We start from the raw sequence: 13,829 nt of genomic DNA, 5'->3' as shown, positions 1-13,829 counted from the left end.
TTTCCAGTTGTTAGAACATACCAGCACATCGAAAACAGCTGGAAAAGGAAAGAAATGTGGGTCTCTCCTTGTTGACTCAGCCCCACCATTTTATAATTTGTCTTTCCAGACGGATCGACAAAAACATTTGATTGGTTCATCTAGCCACTAAACCTTGCGGCCCTGAAATAGATTGCTTTATGCCACGTTCCTAACTGCATTTACTCAAAGGTAAGCTTTAAGAGTGGAAGTGATGTTATTTGTGGAGGATAAGGTTACCTGTGGCTACTAGACAGCTGTGCTCTACTGTCGAAGGCAGTAGACCTCTTGAATACCTTTGGCTGGGAGAGAGTATATCTTCACTCAGGTCCTGCTGACAAGCTTCCCAGGGGCTTCTGGTTGGCCACTCCAAAGACAGGACTTTGGACTTTTATTATTATGAATTCAATTTTTATATCGCCAGCTATCAAAAGATCCCAGGGCTATGTCCAACATTAAAAACACATTACAGAACACCCATGATAAAAAACATAAAAAGCATACGTACAGACAGCCTAATTAGGCAATAGTCATCATCACAGTCCTCTCCAACACACTTTCCACAGGCTAGAGGTTATTTAGTGGCTAAAGGCCTGGGTAAAGAATAATGTTTTTGTCTGGTGCCTAAAGACATGTAATGATGGCTCTGGGGAGAGTGTTCCACAATCAGGGAGGCACCACAGAAAAGGCCCGGCTCTTGTCACCCTCCAAACTTCTCTGGGATGGGGGATGTAGAGAAGGGCCTCAGATGACAAGCGCGTGGTCCAGGTTGGATTAGCCATTGGCCTGATCCAGCAGCCAAGCTCGTCTCAGTCATAAGTATGTCCCACTCATGTTCAGTAGGCGTGTGTATGGGGGGGGGTGTCTATCCACAGACACAGTGTGCATAGGCTCACAGTCTTTGTTCAGTCCTATATACCCCATCTGACAATAAGAAGGTCTCTTTTTCTCATAACGGGCTTTTAAACTTTGCAGGGCTCTTTACCCCTTTGTTGCAACGGGAGCAACTGAGCCGCTGCCCTCATGGAGGAACGCGACACCTTGATGAGGAAGAGCTTCACAGTGCTGCAGGAAATGAGCAAACGGAAGCAGCGGCAGCAGTCGCAGCAGAACAATCCGGTGTGGACTCCTCCATCCAGCGGCAAAACCATCTCCAGCAAAGCAGGCCAAGCAGTGAGGGAGTACTATGAGAAGCAGGTAGGCAAAGCCTTGATACGAGCAGAATCCTAGCACGAATTTGAAAGGGCCCTGGACATCATTTAGTCCAGCCCTGCCTGCTCAGTGCATGATGCCGTTAACAGCAGAGGTTGCCGATGTGGTGCCTCCTTTTTCGTCTCCTTTGCACCCTCAATTCCTCTCCTTCCCCAGGCTAAGGAACAGCTGGCGAGCCCTACAAGGTCTCCCTACATGCCCGAGGAGGAACTGCGGAAATCCTTCCTCATGCGCCCTGGGTGCCCCAGGTACAGCCACAGAGCTACTTCAACATCTGACCTTGGTAAGGCTCAAGAGGAAGAGGCAGTCTCTGTGGGAGACCAGGGTGGTGTAGTGGGCTGGAGGACAGCTTTCCCCAACCTATGGTTCTCCATCCAGGCACTGCTGGGCTGCAACTCCCATCAGCCCCCAGCCAGCATGGCCAATGGTAAGTAGTGGTGGGAGCTGGGAGTCCAACAACATACGGAAGGCAGCAGGTTCCCCATCCCAGAGTTAGGTGGAGCAATGGGCTGTGTTTTTCTGTGGTGCAGAGATGGGGAACCTCAGCCCAGCACCAAAGATGGCCCTTCAAGCCTCTCTTTTGGGCCTTGGGGACTCTCTCCAGGCTACATCCTGTTCACAGCCCACACCCCTGCTGTGTACCTGCATGTGTGCTTTTGTCTGGCTGAGATGCATCATTGTACTCTGCTAACATCTCCTTTCCTTTCCCTAGCTAGCAGGACCCGTGGTTCAAGGATGATGGGAATTGTAGTCCAAAAACAGTTGGAGGCCCAAGTTTGGGAAACTCTGCCCTAGTCCTACACTCCACCCTCGTCAACACACAGGAAGGATAGAGAGAGGTGGGGGGGTGCCTATAGAGACTAGTCTACCGCAAAAGTTTACATTTATTGCTCCACCCAGTTTTGCCTCTGGCCTCAGCCACCACTAGCATGTGGCCCCCCAGAAGGTTGCTGAAAAGGAAATGTGGCCCTTGGGATGAAAAAGGTTCCCCACCCTGCTCTGGGGGCTGCACTCAAGCAGGTGAGATGTGTGCAGTAGCTAGGAGCAAGCAGTCATCAAAGTACTTTCATGAGCACCTTTCCATCCATCATCAATCAAGAAGGCATCCTAACTGAACTCAAGAAAATCTTACTTGAACTGTCAGGATGTTGACGTACATTCCAGATAACCGACTCCTGAGCTTGCTAAGTGCTGTTGTAACCCTAACCTGCCCCCTTCCATAATCTTCTCACGTCCAAAATGTCTCTTCGGGTGGGCATGAGAACTAGTGGTCCTCCAGGATGTTGCTGGACTTCAGTTCCCACCAGCCTCAACTATCATGGCCAGTGGTCAGGGAAGAGGGGAGTTGTGATCATCCAACAACCTGCTGAGAGCTGAAGGTTTTGTTTTGCTGCATGCTGCATGCTGTCTAAACTGAAAAAGTGGTGCCTCCATTATCGGCGATTTCCATGCAGTGTGTGTGAAAGACCCATGTAACCGTCTCCTTCCTCCTCCTCCTCCTCCTCCTCCTCCCCCTTCTCCTTGCAGAGAATGAGATAACCAAAGGCCACCTGCCTTGCAACATCAGCACCATAAGTCTGTCCTCCCAGCAATCCTTGGAAGAACGGAACTTGATACTTCAGAGACCAGGTATATTTGAGTCAAAGAGCTGCCTCAGATGTGAGTGCCTTTGTCTGACTTGCTGGTTCCCACACAGATCCCTCCCCTCCCCTTCCTGCTGCAAACCGGAGTTTACATCTCAGGACTATGCAGAAAGGGGTGTGGGGCAGGCAGCTTTTGCTATGCTTAAACAAAACTGCAGTGCTTTCGTTTCAGCTGCTATAACTCGCCTCTTTTCAGGCAACTGAGCTGGACAATTTCTAGCCTTCCGATGTGCTACATCCCAGGACAGCCTTCTTTTTATAATGGCAATGTATTAAATGTATCGTTAAAGGGCTCCACTATTGCCCATGGCACCCTGGGTGCTTCCAGACGATTGCTAGACCCGTGTGGGTTTCAGTCGCATCCCAGCAGATTCAGGACTAGCGTCGGAGATGATCCATAGCACTACCTTGACGGTGCCTTTCTCTCCTCCACTCCGTTGCCATTGCGCGCACAGATTGTCCAGCCTCATCTACTCAGAGCATGTCTGGGTTGCCTAAGTGGAAAAGTTTCACCGAGGGCTTCACAGGCGACGTCTACCTGAAAAGCCAAACCCGCAAAGGAAGCAGAATCCCATGGTACGTCAGTCTGCTGCAGGAAAAGGTAAGGATGTAACTGTCAAAGCAGCTTGGCAGAGGAAAGGGAGCAGGGAACTGGGCCGTGCAAGGCTTACTGGAAAGCACTGGCACTGGCCAGGCCCATCCTGGTACCCTGGATGCTGAGCATGGGGGGACTCATGCCTGTAGTGGAGTGCTTCAGTATAACCACACTGTTGTGATGTTTAAGGCAACTTTACTTGGTCACAGCAGCAGCCTCTGGGGAGAACGCAAAAGTGGAAACTGCAAGCCTATGAATTACGCAGGCTTATATAGAGCCATGCCCTCACCTTAGTTTTACAGGTGCATGGAAACTAAGTCCCGTTCTCAGGCGGAAAGCATGCCTGCCATATTGGAGCCTGCTCTCCATCAGACAAACATTAATACAGCCAGAGTAATAGAGCTATCCTTCTGTAGTTACAGTTTTTTATACCATGTGTAGGCTATTTATTAAAGCATATACAGTTCTACAATTTCCACTACGTGCCCTTCCAGGGAGGCACCCGAAAGTGAGCCTTCTGGTGCAGGTCAGTGGATCTGAGTAGGTTCAACACCAGGAGAAGCGCTCTGAAAGATATAGGGGTCCTGAACTACACGGGCCTTTATAGACCCAAGTCGGCATGATGAATTGGGGCTTGGGAACATACAGCTGATGGAAAGATCTCTGGCTCCTGGAGATTGTCTGCCTGTCAGAGTAAAAAATATTGGGCTACATCAGTAGTCTTCCTTGTATCTGAACATGGCTGTCTTCCCTCCCTACCCCATATAACAGTCAAGGGCACCTGTTTTCAGCTCGAGGCCACATTCCCTTGTGGAGAGCCTTCTGCGGGGCCCGCATGCCAGCAGGGGGCACAGCCGGAGGTGAAAAGTAGGCAGGGCAGTGGGGGCAGCTCTTTCCCTTTGCAGAGCAGCCTACATTCCAGCAGGGCTTCTATACAGAAGCATCCATTTCTCCATACTCTGCCAAGGCAAGTAAGAGGCATGAACCGAGCTCTGGAGCACCTTCCAGCCAGGCAGAAACTCTCAAGGAGGGCATAGAGTAGGGCCAGTAAGGGGGAATGGCCGAGGAGTGCTGCAAGGGCCAGGAAGAGCAGCCTGGGCGGCTGCATTTGGCCTGTAACCTGAGGTTCCCCACCCTTGCCATGTAAATGGACAAAGTGTTTATTGCCCTGGTGGGGCGCCCATGTCATGCAACTGTAGGAAGTGTCTTTGAGGTCTCAACCTGGCTGTTCCCATATCTCCCCCCCCCTCGCCCCCCAGGATACAACTTTGCAAAAGATGGAAGCGGAACTCGTCCGCAAGGATGATGTGATCTCAGTCCTCCGGGAGGAGCTGGAAGTGATGCAGAAGCAGCTGGACCAGGCCCAGCAGGGGGGTGAGCTCGCCCCAGTGGAGAGACCCGCCCAGAAGGTTGGCCCAGTCCTTCTTATCTGTTTATTCATTTACTGCCTTTCTGTCCTGCTTTTCCTCTAAGGAGCTGAGATTGGCGTATACGTGGTTCTCCCCTGCTCCACATTTTACTCTCACAACAGCCCTGCGTGGTAGGTTAAGCTGAGAGGCTGAGGCTAGCTCAAGGTTAACTAGCAGGCTTCACACCCAAGTGGGGATCTGAACCCGGGTCTCCCGGGTCCTAGTTTGGCACATGAACCACTGTTTTTTAAATTTTCATTTCAACAATTTGCATGTCGCTTAACCGCTATACAGTAAGACTAAATGTGAGTTAAAACTATGAAATCAGCGTTCACTTGAACAACCTGCTGAGATAATCTTTGGAAAAGAAAAAATTCAGGAAGCACTGGACATTCAACAGGCCTGCCTGACCTCAACCGGAAGGGAGCGCCACAAAAATGGGATCCAAGGCACTGAACACAGAGAGGCTCCTAGTGGATACGAGCCATGGGGGACCACTGGCAGCTACCTCATTGCAGGGTGTTGGACTGGATAATCCCCATGGTCCCTTCCAACCCTACAATTCTATGATTCTCTGATTCCTGCATTGCGGAGGGTTGGACTAGATGACTCACGAGGTCCCTTGCAACTCTGCAGTTCTATGAAAAGAAGGATCCCGAACCACACGACACTACATTGGCTGTCTGTGTGTAATTCTGTAAGCCTCTATATGTGCCAGGGGCTCTTACTTTGCAATCCGACTAAAGGGAGAGCAGGGCAAGTGAATGCACAGCCTCTGTGCTAATGGCAAATGCTTGGAGATATGCTTGGTGGATTCGCCCTCAGTGGTTGCTGGTGCCTATAGGGATTGGTAGGCCTGGAGGCCAACAGTAGGTGGCGCCAAAGCCAGTGGCAGGCACAGCCAGAGTCAATGGCAGGCAGAGTCCCTATGCTTCCTATGCTTTGCATCCTCTGTGCCCAGTATTTCCTACAACAGTTCTGAGATAACCTTGCAAGTTCTAGCAGCATTTCCCCAAGTTACTGGAGGGCTGCACCCTCAGTTTCCAGCTTCATCGCCTTCTGAATCTTTTATCCCTCTCCTTAAAAGGAACCGGAAGAAAAACTTACGGTGCAAGTGAGTGACCCAAACCTGCGCAGGCGAGGTGTCTCTCTGCCGGTCCTTATGAAGCAGAAGAGCACCCCGGAAGAATTTCGGCAGGAATTCGAGCGGTTGAAATTGGAGCTGGCCCAGACAGATAAACAGGTGGGTTCCAAGATGGCTCGCCTTAGCAAGACGCTGCTGAAGGATCAGAATGAACTGGAGCAGCTGGAGAAAGAGGTGAGCCCAAAGGCCAGTCGGGGAGAAATTTTTCTACACTTGTAGCAAATTCGTTTCCCAAGCTCTGGTGTCCATAGAGCCGAAACAGCACCGTCCACACAAAAGAGGAAAAGTTTCTGCAGGTATGGGGAACACACAAAGATTTGCAGAAGTACAGAATGTCTATGGGGCTGGGCAGAACCCTGCCCCCTCCCCAAGCTAGAGATGGGCACCCTTTGACCTGTGGTTCAGTTGTGGCCCCCACGATTGCCTACCTGGCCCTTGGGAGTCCCATTCCCTTGCTATCCTGTGCCCTAAAGTTCTGCCTCGTTGGTGAGTAAAAGGTCTAATCCAGGCAGGGAAAATGGAGGAAGAAGGGAAAATGGAGGAAGAAGGGGAAATGTTTGAGTAGAGGAACCTAGCAGAGGCCAGTTTCCTCATTTTCCAGTTGTAAATTTGGTTCTGCACATTTCTACAGCAATTTGCACTTTTGAAGGAAAAAAACACCCCAACAACCCCTAAATTTTCATGAGAATTCACCAGTATTTTAGTGTGGATTTCTCCTAATATACCCTTTTTTTGGGGGGGGGGGGAATGCAGTTTCCCCTACTATAATGCATTTTTGAATGCTGTTTTCAGTAAGGTATGCATTTCTATACAAATCTTCTCCTTAGGGTGTGCATATTTTGCAAGCTTTTCTTGCTTGGAGAGCTGCAGTACAAAATTTGGAGAAGTGCAGATTTCAAAGGCTAATTGTGTTCCAGCTCAAGTGTTGCTTTGAGAAGTACGGATTGGGTAGTTTCTTGTTAAAACGCGAACGAAATTGGCTTTCTCCCATGCCCTTACTATGGCATCCCAGTCTATCTTTGCGCTCTCTTCACAGTTGTCTGAAATACAGGAAAAGCTATACTTGGAGGGCGAGGAAGAGATGCGTGTGGAAAGTGGGTCTTACAAAGAAGTGCATACGAAAGAATCGGAAGAGGAGCTCCTTTTTAGCAAGCTTCTCGAGTTCCAGAGGATGAACGACAAGCTGTACGACGAGCTGCAGAAAGTGAAATTCGATTATGACATGGCCACAGGTAACTTTGGAAAGCTGAGATGGTTATATATATATATATGGAAATGGGTTGGCTAATATTTTCCTTGGGGAACCAAGAGTCACCCCTTCTGGAGGCAACCTCACATTGTAGGCACTGATTGAAATGGAACTAAGGTGAGGCCACTGAGAAACAAGAGGGAGTTGTGAGCATGCTCAGTGGAACCCTGAGGTTAGTTGAAATGCAAAACAATCATTTTGGAATCCTAAGCAGGTGACCTCCTCAAGAGCCCAATGAGAGCTGAGCGTGCCCAGCAACCATGGATTGCTGAGTGTTGGTTGGAAAAAGAAAAGGAAACCAGGGAATGGGGAATGGAATGAAGTTTCCTGGGATTGGGCATGGTAGCCCATTGGAAAAAGAAAAGAAAACCAGGGCACAGGGAATGGAATGGAGTTTCCTGGGATTGGGATTGGTTGTCCATTGGACGAGAGAATGCCTGCAAGAAGGCAAAAACAAAACAGCAACATTGGTTTGCAGGTCCCTCTCTTGTTAATTCAGAGGTTCATGCTAGTGGAGAGTTTCTGGCGATCCATACTGAGTGGCCTCGATCACATTCACGGGCTTTTCTTTTGATTCCCTAGGCGCGATATCTTCCGTGCAAAGGCAGCTATCCTTTCAGGCATCCCAGCTCAGGAAAGCTCACGCAGAACGAGAATCATTGCAGAAGGAGCTGAGGGAGCGGGGAGCTCAGCTGGAAGCCATGTCTAATAAAGTATGTTGATTGGGGGGTTTACACAGTTCTGCTGGGTTTGGATTGCGGGGAAGGCTGAGAATTCTTTAAATTTTTTAAGGCGTGCTCTTAAATAGCTGAATGCATGAGATGGTGAGGAGGGGGCCCCGTTTCTCAGTGGTTGAGCACCTGCTTTCTGTAAGGAAGGTCTCCACTCCAGGACACTTTTAAAGATGTAGGGAATTCAAATTAATTTGATGTGAATTTGTTACAAATTAAGAATCGAATGGAAAACAACTACGGAGTGGGAATGATTAAGTTTTTTATATACACAGATGGAGGGAAATGAAGGTTTTGTTTCAGAAATAATAATTAATGGGTTAATGTGGATTGATAAACGGATGAGCAATCCTCACTTCATAACATTGGAAATGTTAACTAGTGTACAAGCAGGAATTGACAAATGAATGGACAAGTACAAAAGGGGGAAATTGTGAATTAGATAATTATGAAATATAAGCAGCAATAAGGGTTAATTATTGGTACATCTGGGAAGCCATTATTTATTTATTTATTTTTAAAGTTGTACAGTGATACCTCGGGTTATGAACTTAATTCGTTCTGGAGGTCAGTTCTTAACCTGAAACTGTTCTTAACCTGAGGTACCACTTTAGCTAATGGGGCCTCCCACTGCTGCTGCGCAATTTCTGTTCTTATCCTGAAGCAAAGTTCTTAACCCGAGGTACTATTTCTGAGTTAGCAGAGTCTGTAACCTGAAGCATCTGTAACCCGAGGTACCACTGTTTTAAAGTTGTTTAATTCATTATGGATTTGTAAAAATAGATAAAAATTAACTGGAGAAAGAGAAGGTATCCAGTTCAATCCCCGCTATCTCCAGAGAAGGATTTGGAACAGCCTCCTCTCAGAAACCCTGGACAGCCACTGGCATTCATGCAGCCAATCCTGAGCTAGTTGGACCAGTAGTCTGACTCAGCCTAAGATAACTTCCTAGGTCCCTGAGAGGGCTGAGAGAATGGATTGCTCCCTCTACATGTTTCTAGCAGGTTTGCTGCTAAGATCTTCATGGCCTTATGGTGAGATGGCAGGTCTGTGGCTGGCTGGAGGTTCACGTGGCACTTGGAGGAAGTTGCCATGGCTTAGTGGTAGAGCATCCGCTTTGCAAGGAGAATTCTCCTGGGTTCCATCCCCAGCATCTCCAGGCAGTGCTGGAAAGGTCCCCAGCCCGAGATCCTGCAGAGCTGCTGGCAGATGGGAGTAGACCTAAGGACGTACCAAGGGCCCTGCTCTTGCATCAGGCCGGTGGTCCATTTTGTCCAGCATCCTGTTCTCCCAGGGGCCCAAATCACAAGAGCACTCCTTCCCTCCTGTGGTTTCCAGCAACTGGTGTTCCAGTAGCATTCCTGCCTCCCAACTACGGAGGCAGAGCATGGCCATTGTGGCTAGGATCCATTGACAGCCTTCTCCATGAATTGGTCTAACCCTAAATCATTGGTTGGCAGCCATCGCTACCTCCTGTGGGAGCGAATTCTGCAGTTGAAGTAATCAAGGCAATACTGAGTTAGATGCAGCTGTGCTCTGGCTGAGTCTCAGGAAGCTGCTTCCTGTCTTCTTACGGGCTGTACCTTCCAGCTGGGATTTCCGCCGGGCCGTGAACATACTCAAGGGAGCCCTTTCTCATGCTTGCCTTTTTATTTTAGTTTAGCAACTTGAGAGAGGAGAGGAAGCACGAAGAAATGATGGGCTCCATCGAGAGAGAGAATTACAGTCTCAGGCAGGTGAGTTGCTGCTCCCTGCCAGTAGGGAGGGCGAATAGCTCAGTTTTGGTTTCTCTCATTTTTCCCGGTCTTCTCCACATTTCCACATCAGTTTGCATTTTTTGTGTGTGTCGGGGGTGGCGGGGAGTCCTCATGAACTTCCTCAGCATTTCCGTTTGAATTTCTCCTAATATGTCCATTGTTGCATGCATTTTCCTCTAATTTGAGGCATTTTAAAATTATATTTCCCCATATATATGCATTTGCAGGTGCGCTGCACCCTAGCGTATGCATTTCCCCCCACACCTTACCTGTCTGGGGAACTGCACTGGAAAATTTGGGGAAGTGTGAATTTCAGTGGCTGGACTGTGCTTCAGTTCATTTCTTGTTGCAGAAAGTGCAAATCAGGTGGCTTTGCCACTAAATGCAAACTGAATCCACAAAGCAGGTTCCTAAGTTCTAACTGTGGGTCTCCAATGTGGTGCCCATGGGCACCAGTGTGCTTGCCTGTAATTCCTAAGGCACCTGCAAAAGAGACTGAGCTTTTTGTGCGCCATTCCTGTTTCAACAGCCTCAGCCTCTTACATTCAAGCCATTATTCTGTTTTGTTTTTTGCTTTATTAATTACAACATTTCTATCCCACTTGTCCTCCAAGGAGCCCAAGGTGCTGTATACGTGTCTCCCTCTCTCCACTTTTTTCCTACCTTTGAGGTAGGTTAGACTGAGAGATAATGATTGGCCCAAGATGTCCCATGACAGCAGCCATCTTCTGATATGCCGTGCCCCCACAGCAGCCATTTTGCACTCTCCTCTCACATTTCAATTATTGTTGCACACAGTGTTTGGCTGGAGAAAAATTCGGTGCAGTGTGGATTTTCAAAGGATAGCTGGGTTTCGGTTTGTTTATTAGTCCGGGAACTGCAAATTAGGTAGTTTCCCATTAGAAAGCAGACCAAATCAAAACCTCCATCCTTACTCTTAGTTACCAGTTCTATCTTTCTCCTCTCCTGCCACGCAGGACCTCGCTGATCTGGAATCCAAACTAACTGACAAGAGCCAGATGATTGATGACTTGCAGAGCAACGTCAACCGGCTCCAGGCCGAGCTGTTACTGAATCAGCACCATGTTGGGAACGAGCTGAGTCGGCAGAACGACCTGCAGAGGCAGCTGGAGATCTTGCAGCGGGCAGAGGTGAAAACCAGAGCCACTCTGGTGACCATCAGTGCCAGGGTAATCTTCTCCACAGATCACAGGGCTTCTTCAACCACTACTACCACCCCTGTTCTTGCTATTATGTCCTTGTTATTACCGTTATTACCATTTGCATTTCTTATCAACCCTTCACCACAGCAGTGCAAAAATATGCTACTAAACTCAGTTAAAACAAAGGCTGTTGGTCCATCTAGCTGAGTATTGTCTACACCAGGGCTTCCCAAACTTGGATCTCCAGCTGTTTTTGAACTACAGTCCCCATCATCTCTGACCACTGGTCCTGCTAGCTAGATATGATGGGAGCTGTTGTCCAAAAACAGCTGGAGACCCAAGTTTGGGAAACCCTGGTTTATGTTGACTGGCAGAGGCTCTCCAGGAGTTTTGTGCCCAGTGCAACCTGCCAGGGATTGAACCCAAGACCTTCTCTGTTTAATGCATGCTTGCATGCTTACATGCATATGCGCATGTAATGTTATGAATGTACGTTTATGTCTACACACAGGCCCAAAGTATTTTCACTAGTACCTCAGGAACAGAACTGAATTCTGTCGGTCTGCAAAACGGCAGCTCCCAGAGTCTGGTGGTTGGTGCCCATTGGAGCCGGTGGGGAGGCAGGACGTGGCACCAGAGCCAGTGACAGCTGCAGCCACTGCCAGTGACAAGCAGAGCCAGATCTAGTTTTGACTGCATCCTCCTTTCTGCAACACAAGGGCAACGCTAGGGCTAAGGAGAAGGAATTGGACAGCCAGGGCCATCCACAGGGCTGGATGTAAGCAAGAAGGCAGGCAGGCAGGTGGGGGGGGGGGTGAGCTGCTTATTGTGGGGCTGTACCCCATTTGCCCCTCTTCTGCTTCCCAGAGTTCCTTGGGGTAAGCCATGCTATTTTAAATGGATAAAAATCTGAATTGAAGTTTCTAGTGCTCTTTGAAAGATGGAAACAAATCAAAAATTTGAAAATGGCATGAAACATGGCTCTTGCAAATGAGTAACCGAGAATCCTGGCCGCTTCCAGAATGTCCCTGTTTCAGGGGTGCGATTCAGTCACGTGCTGGGAAATCCAGATTGTGCAACTCAGGTGGATTTGGTGTTCTTGTGCAATAAACCCACTTCCGGGGGCAAACCAGACCTTTTGCTGTAAGGAAAGTGACAGGGATATCCACTGGAAAGTGAGCGATAAGGACTGCTTGGTGCAATGTCGTTCAACCTTCTCCCAAAGAAATCAGAATAAGCAATGGTCCTACTCGGAATCTTTGTGCACGTGTATCAGGACGAATGTAGACTGGTTGCCTGGGAGAGACCTCTGCCTCACTGCATTAGCTTTGATTCTAAGGAATGACATTCTCTAATTTTTGAACTAAGGCACTGTCCACTTCATTCCCCCGCCCTTCTTTTCACTGAAAGTTTGAAAGGTTTCGGAGCAGAATCATCCAGGCAACTTACAGCACCCCTGGCACCAAGTCTCCCCAGGCCGAACTCACAGACGATGAAGTTTTAGAGTCCTTACAGGTAAAAGTAACCATGTGGAAGTCAGATTGTCACTGTGGCTGCAATGCAGAAGCGGGATGTGGGAATGGAATAGCTGCCTCCATTTCTAACAGAAAGCTCCTCTGTGGATCTGTCTTCCAGAAAATAATAACAGAGCGTCTAGACTTTTACCAGTTGCTGAAACAGAAAGGGGTGAAAGTCCCAGCTCTGGGCGCCGCCGAACCGCTCCCTCCAATCACTACCTCTAAGAAAAAGACTTCCAGCAGATAGAGATTTGAAAGCTAAAGTCTCTCCTCTTCACATTCTTTCCTAACTGGGGCTTGATCCATTCTTGGTCATCTTTTATCATTCCTTTTCCTGACTCCAATTAAATGATTGCACGTAATGTTTCGTTTTTCTCTCTGACCCACTTGCCGCTTCCTCTTATCTGCAAGAAACCTGCTCCTACTAGTGGTGTAAGTTACTAATAATTTGCATTACCACCGAAGCAGTCATGTCATATCGTCACAATACAGCTTGAAAACTCAGCAGTAGCAACTACTTCCAAAACCACGTTATTTATTTTAATTTTATTGCTAGGGGCCTCGTACCTCGTGTTGTGCAGGAATTCTAAGACACACACACACAAAAATCAGTGGTTGAAATCAGTGCAGGGTTCAGTCCTCCATTGTGATTCCAAAGGTGTCTGGCTGTATCCAGACATGGAAGAAAACTTGCTCCTTGATCTCAGGAACCATCGTGCCAAATTTGTGACAGTACCTTAAGAGGTGGCTAAATGAACAGACAAGCAACTTTCCAAAATATATAGCAGTCTGCATTCATGGCATAACCTTGTGGCAAGAAATTCTGTAAGTTTTAACTGTGCATCAATCTGACGCAAGTGTAAAAATTGCTCAGGAGTAACTGTTCAGATGAGATATATTTATAGGGTTGTATCCAGTTAAATCCTAATCGGAGCAGACCCACTGAAACGAATGGATCTGTTAGTCATATCCATTAATTTCAGTGAGTCTGCTATTGAGTAGGACTAACGTTGGGTCCCACCCTTGACATTGATGGAATAAATATCAATAGGAGGCCAGGTCATTATCTGTGTTCAGTAAGGCACAAATAAATGCACATTTGCTCTATTCCGTGACAAGAAACACACATTTCAGCCTTCTGGATTCTTAATTGGTGCCCAGATCCAAACATCAACAAAAACCACTGCCACCCCACTTGGGAACCCTCATGCAAAGTTTGGTGGCAATATCTCAGGAGGCGGTATGAACTCATGCCGAAAAATGGGTGAAGTCACACCCAAAATGTTTCAGTACGCTATGGTAATTCCAAATGGCGCCTGGAGTTCAAACATCAATGCATGCCTCATCTTAGAAACCTTCATCCCAAGGTTGGCAATGGTATCTCGAGAGGT

At 48.0% G+C, this 13,829-nt stretch overlaps 1 protein-coding gene across 1 annotated transcript; it reads left to right on the top strand.

The window, feature by feature from the left end:
* Window positions 1–63: 63 nt before the first annotated feature.
* Window positions 64–13,810, top strand: LOC308592051 (coiled-coil domain-containing protein 27-like). Its single transcript, XM_081203321.1, has 13 exons — window positions 64–210; window positions 994–1,215; window positions 1,387–1,513; window positions 2,758–2,889; window positions 3,329–3,474; window positions 4,728–4,877; window positions 5,965–6,195; window positions 7,058–7,253; window positions 7,853–7,983; window positions 9,660–9,737; window positions 10,736–10,948; window positions 12,332–12,727; window positions 13,408–13,810. Exons 2-12 carry the CDS (start codon window positions 1,042–1,044, stop codon window positions 12,683–12,685), a joined length of 1,932 nt encoding a protein of 643 aa, XP_081059447.1. The 5' UTR covers window positions 64–210; window positions 994–1,041; the 3' UTR covers window positions 12,686–12,727; window positions 13,408–13,810.
* Window positions 13,811–13,829: the final 19 nt, after the last annotated feature.

The sequence above is a fragment of the Podarcis bocagei genome (assembly GCF_964188305.1).
Source record: "Podarcis bocagei genome assembly, chromosome: 7".
Taxonomy (NCBI): domain Eukaryota; kingdom Metazoa; phylum Chordata; class Lepidosauria; order Squamata; family Lacertidae; genus Podarcis; species Podarcis bocagei.
The sequence above is the reverse complement of the archived record's forward strand: the minus strand, read 5'-3'. Positions and strand labels throughout refer to the sequence as shown.

Excerpts from the sequence above, each read along its gene's own strand:
- LOC308592051 (XM_081203321.1), top strand. The coding sequence starts at position 1,042 with ATGGAGGAACGCGACACCTTGATGAGGAAGAGCTTCACAGTGCTGCAG. Across the intron at positions 6,196-7,057 it reads TGGAGCAGCTGGAGAAAGAG|TTGTCTGAAATACAGGAAAA; the intron begins GTGAGCCCAAAG and ends CTCTCTTCACAG. Across the intron at positions 10,949-12,331 it reads TGGTGACCATCAGTGCCAGG|TTTGAAAGGTTTCGGAGCAG; the intron begins GTAATCTTCTCC and ends TTTCACTGAAAG.